The sequence below is a fragment of the Alligator mississippiensis genome, chromosome 5 (assembly GCF_030867095.1).
Source record: "Alligator mississippiensis isolate rAllMis1 chromosome 5, rAllMis1, whole genome shotgun sequence".
Classification (NCBI taxonomy): Eukaryota; Metazoa; Chordata; order Crocodylia; family Alligatoridae; genus Alligator; species Alligator mississippiensis.
In genome coordinates, this window is record NC_081828.1 from 181,882,229 (window position 1) to 181,897,636 (window position 15,408).

Genomic DNA, 15,408 nt, shown 5'->3' on the forward strand with positions numbered 1-15,408 from the left:
AGCAATTGCATGTAATCACACAGACAAGGGGTTGCACCAGTTGCAGAGATGAGTTTAACCCTCCCTGTGAATCTAAATTGGACAGCTAAATCTAATCTAATTGGACAGCTAAATCTGTCCAATTTAGCCAAGTCCTGAACCACAGAAAATCTCAGTTTGTAGGTAGTAAGTAGACTTGATGGATTTTGTTAGCTTAATTTCTTAACATTCCTTTTGTATCGGGCATTTTCAAAGCCTTCCCAATGTCTGTGTATGACCAGACTGAGCTTGCAGCTTGCCCAGAGAGCAAAGATCCCGGTTCCTGCTGCAGACTAAGACTGCAATGGCTAAGCCAAGGAAACTTCTCTCCTTTGTAACTGCTCCTCCTGGCAGCCAGAAGCTTCTTTGATGCCAGACCCAATAACCAAAAGCAGGCATGGTTCTCCTATATTGTCTCTATATGTCTTTTGCTCGCCACAAGGAGGAGAGAATGAGGAGCAGGAATAAGCTCCATATTCTGTGAGGGGTAATATGTGGGGAGATGGAGAAGAAGACCAGAGGAGGGTAGGAGAACTGAATCTGTACAGAGCTGAAGCTGTATTGGGATCTGGACGGAGGGAAGAATAGGATTAATATACAGAGATAGGAAGACTAAGGGGGGAGCTAGGCTGGGATTGGGGATACTGGAACATGGAGGAAGCTGGGATGAGGGAGTGGCAGGTGTAGGGGGACTTGGACATGAACTGGGGGGGCAGTGGGCATGCTATAGTATTCCTGTGTTTCAACATTCCTCTACTGTCAACAAATAGGTAGTGAAATCCAGAGACAAAATGGATGAAATGAGCCTATACAAAGGATAACAATGTACAAGTGCTATTACTTATTCTAGGCAGACAAGGTTCCTTGGGTGAATTTGATATCTTTTATTAGACCAAACCAAATAGTTGGAGAAGAGTTATTAAGCAAGCTTTCAGGTTCAAAAACCCTTTGTCAGGCTAAGGAAGTTTTAGCAGTTGGTGTGTGCTCTTCCTGGATGGACTTATTCTATTATTAACTCAAGTGGTGGAGGTCTTAGGCTGTGAATCTAAAGATTCTCACCCTGCTGCTGTATCATGTGGTAATTAATATAGTTCCACATGATCAAAGTTTTCTTTCTTTTAACTACTTATTCAGAAGAAACAAACTCACACAGAAAGAATGTTAAGAACATCAGCTATACAGCCTTTGCATGGCTCCCTAGTGCATTCACATTCTGATACCAATGTTAATTGCACAATCATGTACTATTTTTGCCACAGGGACCCCTACCTCATTCAGTGTGCTGAATGGACATTTGCTAATAAATGACTTGGGTGCTGTAATGTGTAAGGCTGTGGGATGATATGCCGCAGAGGATGGAAGTCATGTAGTTAATAAGGCCAGGATAAGAAAGGAATAGACTGGTACAGGCCTAAGTATTGGAATTCTGTCTTGGCCTCTTCCACAGAGTTTGCTCAATAGTCACTACTTGTTCTGTCTATGGAATAAGATGGGACCCTTCTTTCTACTATTTCCTAACAATTGAGAACCTGATTTTTCGGCACTACTAAGGTAATTTTTGGATACTGTGTTATTTTACTTTCCATTTGTTTTTAGACTGGTGGATTTTACAAGTGGACTGATAACTGGAAACTAAGGTACCAGAAATGGGCCCATGAGGAACCAAAAAAGAAAATAGCCTGTGTCTATTTAGATGTGGATGGTTCTTGGAAGACAGGCTCATGTGATGAAGAGCATTTCTCCATCTGTAAACGGTCTGATGGTGAGCAACAGATTTAATTTAGGCCAAACATGTACTTTCAGTTAGGGACCTTGGAATTTAAATGCCGTGATAGCTTGACTTGATGAATAATAGAAGGATGTTTCAGTAAGTAACAACAATTTTGAAATAAAACTATTTTATGTGTAATAAATGGGAAACTAAACAATAGTAGGGAACACTGATGATGGTGTTGTTGAATACACCTATTGCTTACAACTATGTGCTGAAGCGATGTGGTCCAATAAATGATCATTACACACAAAATAGGTTTATTTCAAAATCGCCATTACTTTCTGAAACACCTCATATACCTCCCGTGTATGTGTGTGTGTATATATATGTGTGTGTGTGTGTGTGTGTGTGTGTGTGTGTACGATTAAGTTGGTTATATTGGTATTGAATAGAAAGGAATGTGATTATTGATAATGTGTGTGTTCCCTGATTTCACATTTATAAAAGAGTAGTGGTTTTATAATAGAACATGGTTTCTTAACAGTTAAGCCCCCTCCTGATCCACCGCAACTCCCTGGAAAATGTCCTGCAGAGAAAAAAGGCAGATCCTGGATTCCCTTCCGTGGTCATTGTTACTACATTTATATCTCATCTAAAGAAAACTGGTCTGGAGCGTCCATGGAATGTGTTCGACTAGGTGGGTGTCAGCTTTTATTAGGAAATAACAATAGAGGATATTGGTAGGACTCCAGAGAAATATGTTTCCATTCCTTGCAAATTGATAATATATTCAAGGCAAAAACAAAACGAAACAAAAACACCCCCCCCCCCCCAAATGGTCAGCAATACTGAATGTCAAAAGGAAATATTTGAGAGAGTTGGTAGGGAATTGGGAATGAAAAGTAGTGCCTCGTCTCTCCTTCCCTTTCAGACTAAAAGACTGGAAAACTTTTTTATGAAGCCTGGGTGGAAGAAAGCAGCATATATATCTCATATATCACATGCCCCCAGATAAGATATGTACCTTATTTTTGGCGAAGCAGAATTAAGAAAAAAAGATTTACCAGTGTCTTCCCTGCCATAGCATGGGATCACCATGGCTGAATGTTCACAGCCTCTGGTAAATTGGCAGCAGCCTTAGGACTGGATTCCAACTTCCCTCCATGTGGCTGGAGGAGAGAAGCAGAAGCCATTACAGGGATTTTGTTCAGGCACAGAGATCTGTTTCCCTGCTTAAGACATGCAGGGCTTGAAAGGCTGAGTTTTGGAAGAAAGGTGTGTGTAATATGGAAGTAAATACACTATTCCTCTGAAAAACTTTCATCTTTCTTTCTTAGTACCAACTATTACCCATTTCAAACTAGCTTACATCTTGCTGTTCCTTTCTACCATCTTTGAATGGTACTGTGGCAGGGCACTGTTTGTGCCTGCCACTTTAAGCTAGCAGCCAGCAGGTGCCTGATGAGGGCAGCCATTTTGGATTCAGGGCTGCCCATATAAACAGGGCATTTTGCTGCTGGAAGGCCAGGCAACAACATGGCCTGGCTGAAGGGCTGCTGGTATCACCTGGAGGTAAGGGAGGAGCTGTAGGGGATGGTCAGGAGGCTCCTGGTCCTAGGCATGACCTAAAACTGCACCCTGCTGGGAGTGGGTGGCCTGGTGGGGCTCTCAGTGGTGCGGGAGCCCCCAGGAAATACAAGGCCAGTTACCACCCTGGTGAAAGGTAGGTCGGGACGCCTTAACCCCTAGCCCCCACAACTGGGTGGGTTACCCCTTTGTAGGATCTGGAAGGAGGACCCCAGCAAGAGAGTGGGGCCACAGACTCAAACCTGTCTTGACATCCCCTGACTGGTCCATGCTGGGGCCAGGACCGGAAGGGTCAAAGGGCCAGGGGCCCACCGTGAGAAATGCCCAAGGGCTGTGCGCTTGGGGTTCTGACTGGCTTGGAGGTGGGCCAGGGCTAGTGAGCCAAAGGTCCTGGGGGGACCACACCTGTAAGGGGAGCAGCTCAGGGAGCTATGCAGCTGGGAATGAAGGCAGAATAGGCTGCCTGAATGGAGGGATCTAAGTGGGGTCCAACTAGTAGGATTCTGTGGCCCAGCGCAGGGCTGGCGATATGGATAACATCTGGATGCCATCTGCGAGGTTTGGGCTGTGGTTTACGGGAGGAACAGAGCCGCAGATAATGCCCCCTGGCATCGGGGCAAAAAATGGGCCTCCTGCTTTATTAACATCAATTAAATAATTAACAACAAGGCATGGCAGATGAGAAGGCGGGAGGTTAGCCCAGAAACAGGTGGGTGGGCCACAAGGAAATCAGCCCCGAGAAGGCCCCCTGTTACAGGCACCTAAGTGCCTAAGTGTACTTCCCATACATTCACCAATAACCTCAACTACCAAAGACTAGCTCCTTGCACCCTAGTTTTGCTTCTTTTGGCTCATTTTCCCTTTCTCCCCATCTATAGTTTGGTCTCTATACATCTTGTTCTGCTTGTTCCTCCTTCCCCTATCAGCTGGGTTCTGCTACCCTTTCATAAGCACAGGGAGCATAAATGTGAGGTATTTGTATTTATCTATTTTGAGGCTATTGATCTGCATTCTCTGGGACTGTTGATAAACTACACTGAGGAATGCAAAAACAACCTTGAAGAGAAGGCACTTTTATTCCAAAGATCAGAACATAGGGGCTACATTCTGCTGTTGATGTATATCTGGATCATTTACTGGTTTCAGTGCAACACCAATTACAAGATTCAGCTAATTTGCATGTATTGTCAGTCTTAAAAAAATCAGATCATAATTATTGTTTCAAAGAGTGGATCATATAGAATGGTGAAACTTGCTTGAATTATGCTTAGTTATTTATAAATGTTTTTCAGGTTCCTCATTGGCTACTATAGAAGATTCAGCTGAGATGAATTTCCTTTTTAATCACTTGCATGCATTTGCAAGTTATTCAAGCCAGTTCTGGATAGGACTGTACAAAAACGTGGATGGTAATAATTTCATTTTCAATATTTAGTTGCAAATAAATTCTCAGAAGTAAACTGATGGACTCCAGCCAGGAGCAGATTGAGCCATTTCAAGGGGGGTAGGGGGGTGGCACCACATCCCCACTGCTGTGAGCAGAGTAGGCTGATCCATCTTGGGGGGAACATTGCCTCTCTGCTGTTGCTTGCACTGGCTCTGCTCCTACCCTGCTTGGACCAACTTGCTCTGCTCCTGGCAGAAGCAGAACCAGTGTGAGTGGCAGCAGGGAGGCAGTGCCCCACTGCTTGAGCTGGCTTGCTTTCCTCCTGGCAGGAGCAGAACTGGAAGCAGAGCAGGTCCAAGGACATCAGGAGACACTGTGGCTGCTGGGCACTCTGGGGCTGCAGCACTTGCTCTGCCTGGTGGGAGCAGCAAGTCTGTCTTGGCTCTTAGTCCTGCCTCTCCTCACTAAGCCTCTAGTAGCAAGTCACAGCTGTTCAAGTGAGAGGCAGTCAGAGCAGGGTTTTTGCCTTACCCTGTGACTGCTTCCATTGAGTCAAATAGCACTCAGCCAATTAACATTTGTTTGGTTTACAGCATAAGGTCTAGAAAGGCCCTTGGAAAGGAAAAAAAAATCCAGTAGATTTGTCAGATAGGCCTGTGCGAAGCGGCTCGTATTTGCTTTGGATTTGGATTTGGCCGATTCAGGTGACAGTGATTTGATTCAGTGATTTGAAACACTGTCCTGAATCAATTTGTCCAAATCTCTGAATCAACCAGACCCATCCTCTATCTGCTCTCCCAGTCCTGGCAATGGCTGCCTCACCTGCCCCAGCTCCGGGCACTTGGGGGGAAAAAAAAACACTGACTCGGAGGGTGCTGCCGGGCAGGGGGTGATCCCCACTGCCCCATGCTGCATGGGGGGCTCTGCATGAGCCCCCTGCCTGCTGTGGCTCCAGCCCTTTAAGAAAAACAAAAAATGAGAAAACCCCCAGACTCACCATTCCTGCTGGTGGGAGGTGCCCTCTGCTTCCCTTCACTTCTCCATGCCATGTTGGGGGCTCTGCATGAGCCCCCTAAGCCCTGAGGCCACTGCAGGAGCAGTGAGTCCTGGGGCTTTTCTCTTTTTTTTTTTTTTTTTTTCTTAAAGGGCCAGAGCCGTGGTGGTCAGGGAAGCCATGGAGGGGAGCTGGGGGAGTGGGGGGGGGTGTCAGGGGGCTTGTGTAGAGACCCCCATGTAGCGTGGGGCAGTGGGGGGCAGCGGGGATTGCTCTCCCACCTGGCAGCACCTGGTAAGCACCAGGGCTTTTTTTTAAAGGGCCGGGAGCTGGGTTGGGTGGGACAGTCATGGGGAGCTGGGGGTCAGGGGGGCTGAGGGAGCAGGGCGGAGATGGGGGCTGGCAGGGGTTCCCCCATGGTCCCCTCCCCCTCCCCCTACTTATCAGCTTGGAGTCTGTCTGCAGCTCCCTGGTTCAGCCACTGGGGACTGTCCAAATCATCGAAGCTCTCTGAGTCCTTTCTGAAGATTCAGAGAGCTGCAAATTGATTCAGACCTTTTAATTGGTCCCCTGATTCGATTTGGAGATTCAGCCACCGAATCAGGCCTAATCTCCTCCGAATCAAATCATCACCCAAAGCTTCACACAGGCCTATTATCAGAGCTGGGGGCTTGGTTCTGGGAGAGCCAGGTATCAAAAACTCCTATACACATGCACAGAGCCTGCTCCAATGCTCTGGAAATCTAATGAGATGGAACAGACTCAATTAATTGAGTCTGCTGGAGCACAGAAATCAACGTGCTACAACAGTTTGCCACATTACATGCATCTGTGTCATCACACATCTCCTCACTGAAAAAATGGAGGCAGAGTGCTTTGAAATAAAACACATGCAATTAACTTTATTTTAAAGCACCCCACCACCATTTTTTCAGTGTGGGGATGCCCAGTGACACTGATACATGTAACATATAAGCTCTTTTAATTGGCGCAGCTTGCTAATTCATGCTCCCAGTGCCGCGTCCCATAACGTGTAAAAATGCCCAAAGAGCTTGGAAAAGATATGTGAGGGCCTGTTGAAAAGCTGGGGTATGGAGAAGCTGAGAGGCACTGAAGTTAAGAGATGTTGGATCTGCAAAGACTGGTGGTGAATTGAGCTCCAGGAGGTGGGATTCAGGTAAACTCAATCAGTAGGTCCTTCAAGGGTTTCTGTTTCTCTTGATAACTTTGGATACCAGGAGGCGAACTATATACTTCTTTTCATACTCTGACACCTAAAGCATGTAACACAGGAATCTAAATAGGCAAGATTCCCCAGCTGGATAGATCTCTCTCCATGATTTTTTGAGGCAGCTAATTAACAGCAAAGGCTGCGTTGCATAAAGAAATATTTAATTAGGTAGGGGAGTCTATTGCATTAAGTATAGGAACACACATTTCCATGGGAAACTACAGTAGCATTTTCAAATCATTTTATTTTATATTATTTTATTTTTTAGGCATAGTTATTCAGGTTTTGTTCCTTTCCACTGAAAAATCAAAAATTTCCATTCAGAATTATGATGCAAACAAGTCTCTATTTAGCTTTAGTTTTAGGACCTGGGCCTCCCTGCAATCAGTAAGAGACAGGTGGTAGTGACCTGAATAGGGAATGATGTTATTCAGTTTCACCTGATAAAATAAGGCGGTGTTAAATAATTGAGCAGGTCCTGGTAAATGAAATGTTCTCCAGTCTTGGATATAGTCAGAGTCAAAATCACTAGCGTGCTTTGGAGGCCAGGATCCAAAGAACTTCAGAGACAATATTAAGCTTCACCTTTACTACTGGCTCCCAGTGCAAATTCTGGTGCAAATTCAAGGTCTCTTTAGTTTTAATCTTTAACACACTTGGTGTGCCTGGCAGTATAGTTAGTGTTATGTTCTTCTACGACAGCATAGATATTGGCACTTAATATTCAAATTGCTAAAGCTCAGGCATAAAACATTCTCAGCTGAGTGTCTTTTTCTACTGTGGGAGGAAAACTGAATCATGTAATATAGTCAGGTGTTGATTTTACCAATTAATTAATTCAATGTCAACCTTGTCATTTTATATTTTGTACTTATCATTTTAATTTTAGATGAATGGACATGGATAAACAACAAAGCAGTTGATTTTGTCAACTGGAAAGAAGGCGAGCCTTCAACTTCTTCTAGTAAAAACTGTGTTCTCATGGATGCTTCAGATGGAAGCTGGAGAGTCTATTACTGCAGTTTTGACAGACATTTTGTTTGTAAAATGCCAAAGAGTAAGTTCAGTATATTGCATTATTTTGTTAGTGATGACTGTTATTATTATACAAAGTCCTTTTGCCCAGTGAATTCTGTGAAACTATATATTTGTGATAGCTGTTTCTCTCCGTGGACTGAGATCTTGTTGTGGTGGAGAGGCTCCCAATGGTCCTCAGAACAGTTGCCCAGATTCTCATGCTCCTATTAGGGTCACCCATGGTGAGCAGGCCTGAGGGAAGGCTCTAGACAAACCATAGTTCAAACCACAAGTCCTCAACAGCAGATCAGGGAGAAGGAGATGTTAAGACCTCAATGACAGTAAAGATGGAAGAAGGCTGCAACAAGATGGAGGTTTCCTGTCATTTAGGGTTTTCCCTCATCACTGGACTCAGATCTCCACCTTGTCAAAGGTGTTTGTTATTTCTGCACTCCAGGTTCCTCATGTTAAACAGTCATGCGCAGGCTTCTACCACAGGAAACAACACACTCTCCTGTACCAACATCCAAAAGCCCTATGGCAATGGATAAATGGTGATGAAGACAGGACTGGTGGATCTGGCAGCCTCCAGGCATGAATCTTCATGCAGGTGGTGGTAGTTTGATGGTTGTCTTGCACCTGGATTGAGACAGGGGTGCAATTCCACAGTTGCTACCATGACTGAGCAGTCCTATTCAGGATCCTCTCTGGTCACCCCACATGGGGAAAGGGCCACAAAAGGTGCCTTAAACATAGTCTGTTTTATCTGCTCCTACCTGGATAACCACATAAGCGGTATCACTTTCTCAGCTATTGAAAACATCATAGGAATATACTGATTTTTCACAAAATGTAACATTCACAACTTGATAGATAACCAAGACAATGCATGACCAGAAAGAAGAATTGCCATCATCTCCAGGAAACTAATGAGATACAACATTAACATTGTAGCTCTGAGTGAAACAAGATGACCAGAAGAGATTTAGGTGAGAGAAGAGGGTGGACACTACACCTTCTTTTGGAAGTGGAAACTGGACCAGGAATGATGGGTTCATGGTGTCAGCTTAGCCATCAAGAATCAGTTCAGCAGCCAACTTATGGAGTTCTCTGTGGACATTAATGAATGTCTTATGACCCTCCATCTTAAGCTCATCAACAACCAGTACACCATCACCATCTGTGTATACTTCTCCAATGCATGATGCTGATGATAACATCAAAGAACAATTCTGCTTCAATCTTGAGCACATACTGACTAATACTTGCAAGAAGGACAAGATTATTCTCCTCAGTGAATTCAGCACCAGAGTTGAATGTGACCTGGAACTCTGGAATGGTATCATTGGGAAGAAAGAGGTAGGGAAATCCAGCTCCAATGGCAGGGAAATCCAGCGCCAATGGCATCCTTCACCTGAGAAAATGCATGGAGTTGGTCTTGTCATTACAAACATGATCTTCAGACAGTGTGACAAATACAAGACTATGTGGAGACACCCTCATTCTAAGCATTGGCACCTCCTTGACTATATTATTGTTACGGCATGTGATTGAATGGATGTCCATATTACGTGACCCATGCAAGGAGCCGATGAATGCTGGACAGATCACTGTCTTGTCATATCCTTTATGAATATCCAGCTTTTTCCAAAATACCAAAAAACAGCCAAAAGCAATGCAAAGGACTCTCAACACAAAATCACTTCAAGACCCAAAGGTCTGTAATGTCTTCAACAGTGTCTCCATGGAAAGCTCTCTCCCTTATCCACAAATGAATGCAATATTGAGGAACTCAGGTAGGGGTTTACAGTTGCTGTCCATATAGCCTGATCTGAATCCATTGGATGTAACATCCGTCAGTGCCAAGACTGGTTTGATGAGAACAACACCAAGATCTAAGCCATCCTCAGCTGCAAGAGAAGGGCTCATTCTGTTTGGCAAAATAACTTCATATCAGCAGAAGAAGGAGAAGTAACAGCTCTTCAAAGCAGAAGTTCAAAGGATGATCTGGGAAATCAAAAAACCATTGGTGGCAAGATAAACCCAAGAGATCCAGCTTTATGCTGACAAGCATGACATACATAGTTTTTTCTGGGCAATGAAGACTATCTATGGCCCACCTTCCCATGGTCCTACTTTCCTGTGATTGTAGGGTGGCTTGATGTTCCTCAAGGACAATGACTCTATCTCAGCTAGGTGGAAAGAGTACTTTCAGGCACTCCTGAACCATGAGTTCACTGTAACAGATACCACTATCAAATACTTCCCCCAACACCCTGAAAAGGGATCCCTTGCCAACCCTCCTATTCTAGAAGAAGTCTGGTGTGCTATTAAGGAAACCAAGAACAAAGCTACTGGACCGAATGATATACCTGCTGAAATCTACAAGGCTGGTGGTGAGGAACTAGTACTGAGACTCCACAAATTTATTCTGTGTGTTTGGAACAACAAAGATATCTTTGGAGACATGAGGAATGCCAACATAGTGACTAACTTCAAAAGAGGAAATAAGTCTTTGTGAGGGAACTATCAAAGTATTGCCCTCCTTTCCACATCATGGAAAATTCTTGCCTGCATCCTCCTGAAGCATCTTCTACCTCTTGCTGGGGAAATTCTGCCAGAATCTCAGTGTGGTTTCAGATCATTTCATGGGGCAATTGGCATGATTTATGTTGCCTGCCAGGTCCAAGAAAGTGTCAGGAACAACACCAGGACCTGTATATGGCCTTCATTGACCTTTTTAAAGCCTTTCATTCCATCAGTTGATAAGCCTTGTGGAAAGTACTGGCCAAAGTTGTATGTTGGAAAAGAACCTCAAGGTCCTGAGGCTTCTTCTAGACCAGATGACTGTGACTGTTCTATGTAATGGATCAAAGATGGATCTGTTTGTCATCCAAACTGAAGTTAAGCAAGCATATGTCATTGCTCCAACTCTGTTCTCCATTTTTTTTTTTTTTTGACAGTCAGCCTTATTCTCATTAATGGTCTCCTTCCTTTTTGAATTGACATTGAAGAGCTCTCCATCCATTTAGTATTCAATCTGGTACATTCTTAGTTAAAGACCAAAGTACTCACTCCCCCACCCCCCATCCTTGAGCTTCAGTATACAGATGACCGCCAACTTTGCGCACAGTGAGGAAAACCTCCAGAGCGCATTGGATCTTTTTGGAGAATCCTAACGAACTTTGGGCCTCTCTCAACATCCAGAAGACAAAAGTGCTCTATCAGCGTGCCCCAGGCCATGAATATGAACCCCCTCCTCATATTATGATTGAGGGAAAGGCCCTGGAGGTAGCTAAGTATTCCTCCTACCTTGGTAGCCAGCTCTCTCAGAAAGTGAACATTGATGAGAAGATCCAGCACAGGATCCCCACTGTGCAAGCGCCTCCTTTGTGACATTGCATCAGCATGTCTTTATTCATCTCAGTCTCTGGAAAGACACCAAGATCCAGGTCTAAAATGCAGCCATCATCTCCACTCCCTTATGGACATGAAACATGGGTGACCTACTATTGTCATTTCAAGAGCCTGGAAAGAGATCACTATGATGCTTCCAAAAAATCCTCCACATCAAATGAGAAGATTGTCACACAAAAGCCAGCATCCTTGCTGAAGCCAATGTTACCAACACTGAGTTGGTGATCCTGAAGCACCAGCTTCACTGGGCAGGATATTGTGTGGATGCTTGAATTTTGCTTCCAAAACAAATGCTCCTCCCAGTTTAGTAATGGGCTGAGATCTCCTGGGGACACTCTGTACTAGCGAGTAGCTAGATTGATTCCTGTATGCTTCCCCAGCTGGAAGCCCCAGACAGCCAACTAGGGCTCCCAGCTGCAGGAGTGCACCCGAGTCTTGAAGGGCTCTGGTGTGCTCCTGAGGCTGGTTGCACTAGCCACAAGTTCTATTTAAGGTGTGATAGGAACCAGGCACAAAGTTATTACATGCATTTTATATATTACACAAAATATGTATAGCAACTTTGTGACTTATTCCCTGTTTTATCATCATGCCATCAACTGAATGAATGTGTGGCTAGGTCACAACTTAAGAAGTGATTAACTAGTTAGTTATGTCTTAAGGGTAATGTCTGTCAGGGATCTACTGGAAATATTGTGGGGTGGTAAGCCGAGTGAAAAATATTCAGTTTCTTAATATTTCTTCATGTCTTGACATTCTGAAATGTCCTAAAATCAAAAGGCAAAAACATTTTTTGGGAATGGAAACAAACATAAACAAAAATTCAAATCGACTTCTCTGTAAGTTTTAATGATAGTGCTCTGTTGATTTGGGTATAATGTTAATAAAATATTTTACATATTTTTGCATCTTCATTAGTTTATTTTAAATATATGTAATGAATGTGGTAATGCACTACATTTATGTTGTATATTAATTAATTTACTATTTATGACTATACAATTTGGTGGAAAAGGGAGATTTACAAGCTCTGAATATCTTTTATTCATTTTGCTTTTTTTTTTTCCTGAAAGTTCCTGAATTAGAATCAACCAAGTCACCACACAGATCAGGAGGTAACATGATTTTCTTTTAACCAAAATATTCATTATTTTCTGACAAAAATACTATTGGACAAATTCAAATAATCATGCACAGAGCTAAGTACTACTATGATTGTTATAACTCAAACCTGTCTGAATTCAAGGTTGTCCCTTCACAGTGAATTTCCTAGTGACTTAAGATGTTCTAACTGTCTTTTGAATGGATATTTGTCCAAATACCTTCTGAGTTTTAGGCATGAAACATATCGTAAATTCAAATACAAGGTATAGACAAATGATCAAAGTACAGGTAGTTATGTTGGAAGGCAGACGTAATGTAGAACAGCTGACACATGGCAGCTGCCTGTCTACCTGCTCATGCTCTGTGGGAATTGCAAGCTAATATAACTGAGGTCTGTTTCTTTCATAGCCCAGAGTTTTTAACTCTGCTTTTAAAAACAGAGGTATAGATGTTTTACCTAATCTTCTGAGCACCCCCAATTTAAAATGACTTCTGTTAAAAGTAAGGGTGCTGAGAACTTTTGAAAATCCGACCTTTGTTGTCTCAGTTACTTAATATTTATTGTAATAATTCTTAGATTTTGCAGTAATGACTTTGTGTTCATTAACAGGAGATGAAAAAATTGAAGCTGCACCTACACACCGTTTAAGTGGGATGGTGGTTACTCTGGTCTTCCTTATCCTAATAGGAACTGGTCTCACCATCTATTTTCTCTACAGAAGACGCAACCAGCAACAAACTGCTACCGGTTTTGACAATTCTCTGTATCAAAATAGAGTAACTGTTTCTGATACTAATGAGTCAAATAATCTTGTGGCTAACATTGAGCAGAATGAACAAGATATCCTTTAGTTAATAAAGTAAAAATAGGCCTCATTTTGATACAAACCTGGAGCACCAGAATGCTTAAGATAAAGCTACTTATTCCTGTGAAAATTGCAGGTCATTTCACAGTCTGTGAGATGTGTTTTATGTACTAGCAGGAACAATTATTTCTTTAGTAGTCTTGCAAGTTTCTGAATGTACTTGCTTAAAAATAGTTTTGTGGGAGGCCATTGAACAAATGCTACAATATAACATCAAGTCATATGAATGGGTATTCACACAATTCCAGTTTCTATAACAGATCTACATTGCTATTAGTGGCAAAAAGAGTCAAGTTCATCATTGCAAGAATAACTGTTACAGACTTTTCAAACCACTCAGAAGACCAACTCTCCAGTTCTGCTGGAGTCCTGCAAATGTCATTCCAAAATTGCACTTCATGACTACTGACAGTGCATTTCACTTCAGCCTACTGTTTTACAAATTCAGTTCAGAAAAACCTCAAAACACATACTGAGCATGTCCTCGTACTGGGCTTTTCTTAGTTCAGCATTACATCTTTGCAGTATGTAGATGCAGTATGTAGTGACATACCTCAAAGGTCTTCGCTTCAAGAAATGTCTTTATATAATTTGATTTTTATGCATTTTGTGACAGTTCAATTGTGTTTGAATTAAAATATTTCAACTTTTAGATATGAATGACTGAAAGAGTATATATTTTTTTGTTTTGCTTTATTTTGGTGAAGTAATTATTAAGGCTTGGTATAGACGTTACAGTGCTTTAAGTGCACAAAAAGTGCTTTACAGCTGTAACAGAACAGATGTTTTGTGGCACGCAAAGTGCTTTAAAAATGGTGAATCCTGTTCTGATTTGACCCTGGATAGATAAGTTAGAGTTCTTTATCGAACATCTGCCTTGGATCCCACTGAGTGTGATACTATTAGTGTGTATAACAACCAGGTGGTGTTGCACAGGGCTGTGCTCTAGGCTTTGGCAGAGCTCATTGGACTGAGCAAGTTGGAGTGGCAGCAGGGAGGTGGTACCCTCCACCCCCTTACTTGGAGCACCTTACTCAGCTCCCGCCGGGAGCAGAGGCAGTCCCAGCGGTGGCGGGAGTCACCATAGTACCAGGTACCCTGGGGCTGTGCTGCTCACTCTGCTGGATGTACTTGGGGAGGAGAGGTGCTGTGCCTGGCTGCACTGCACCCCTGTGCCCCAATTTGCTCCAACTCAGGAGGGCCCACTGCCTCCTGGAATGCTGGGAAACTTCAAATTGGGTGGTAAAGCTGTGGAGACTGGCCACAAATTGATGGAACAGGAACAAAATTGGTTGGATTAGAGATAATCCTGCCCTGGAGTGGTTTAACATTAAGCCAAATAACAAGTGCTTTGTTAATGTGTAGTCAGTCCAGGGGTTAAGAGCTCCAGAAACTGTCTAAAGTTACCATGTAACAAGGCCCTTATGACACTTCGATGTAAAACGTGATAAGTCTTAGCCTAAAAGACTGGATATATTTATAGGTTTGCATTTTTATATAGTGCCTTGTGACCAGAAACATTTACTGCAGTTAATCTTTTTAAAAGGAATATTCAGATTAGATGAAAAACATTTGGTAGGGTGGTCTGCAGCCACATGTCACCTTAGGCTATGAACTTGAAAACAATTATTTAGTGGTGTGAATGTTCATGTCACTGTATGGAATGTAAATTGGATCTAGTTATGGTAAAGGACTTGATTTTGGACTCTCTTATGCACTTGAACTTTATTCACATTCTGAAGTAGAAGAATCTGCCAAATTCAAATTCAAAGCCAGGGAAATACAAACTGACAGCAGGGTGCAAATAGTAAACAGTGAACATTTCCATTTTATTGCAAAGAATTAAAGCTTGATGAATGTAATAACACCAACAGACTGAACATAACTAACAAAATATGCCATTTTTCTTGCATAATATATGAACCTTTTTTCCAAAAATCAGCTGCTGGAAATGGGGGCACATGTGTTACGCAAGGAAATATGGTAATAGCAGGTGTAAATTTGCTCTGCCTGGATAAACCAGAATTCATTCAGAGTCGGGTAGCAGTTGGCCCTTGTAGCAATAGAAGTTAT

General features: G+C 42.8%; 1 protein-coding gene across 1 annotated transcript in view; it reads left to right on the forward strand.

The window, feature by feature from the left end:
- Window positions 1–13,987, forward strand: part of LOC102564501 (macrophage mannose receptor 1) — a 56,642-nt gene extending 42,655 nt beyond the window's left edge. The window contains exons 25-30 of the mRNA XM_006265855.4: window positions 1,615–1,780; window positions 2,277–2,429; window positions 4,612–4,728; window positions 7,821–7,988; window positions 12,439–12,480; window positions 13,080–13,987. Of these exons, the coding sequence (XP_006265917.1) occupies window positions 1,615–1,780; window positions 2,277–2,429; window positions 4,612–4,728; window positions 7,821–7,988; window positions 12,439–12,480; window positions 13,080–13,321 (888 nt within the window). The 3' untranslated portion in view covers window positions 13,322–13,987. The remainder of the gene's footprint in view (window positions 1–1,614; window positions 1,781–2,276; window positions 2,430–4,611; window positions 4,729–7,820; window positions 7,989–12,438; window positions 12,481–13,079) is intronic.
- Window positions 13,988–15,408: the final 1,421 nt, after the last annotated feature.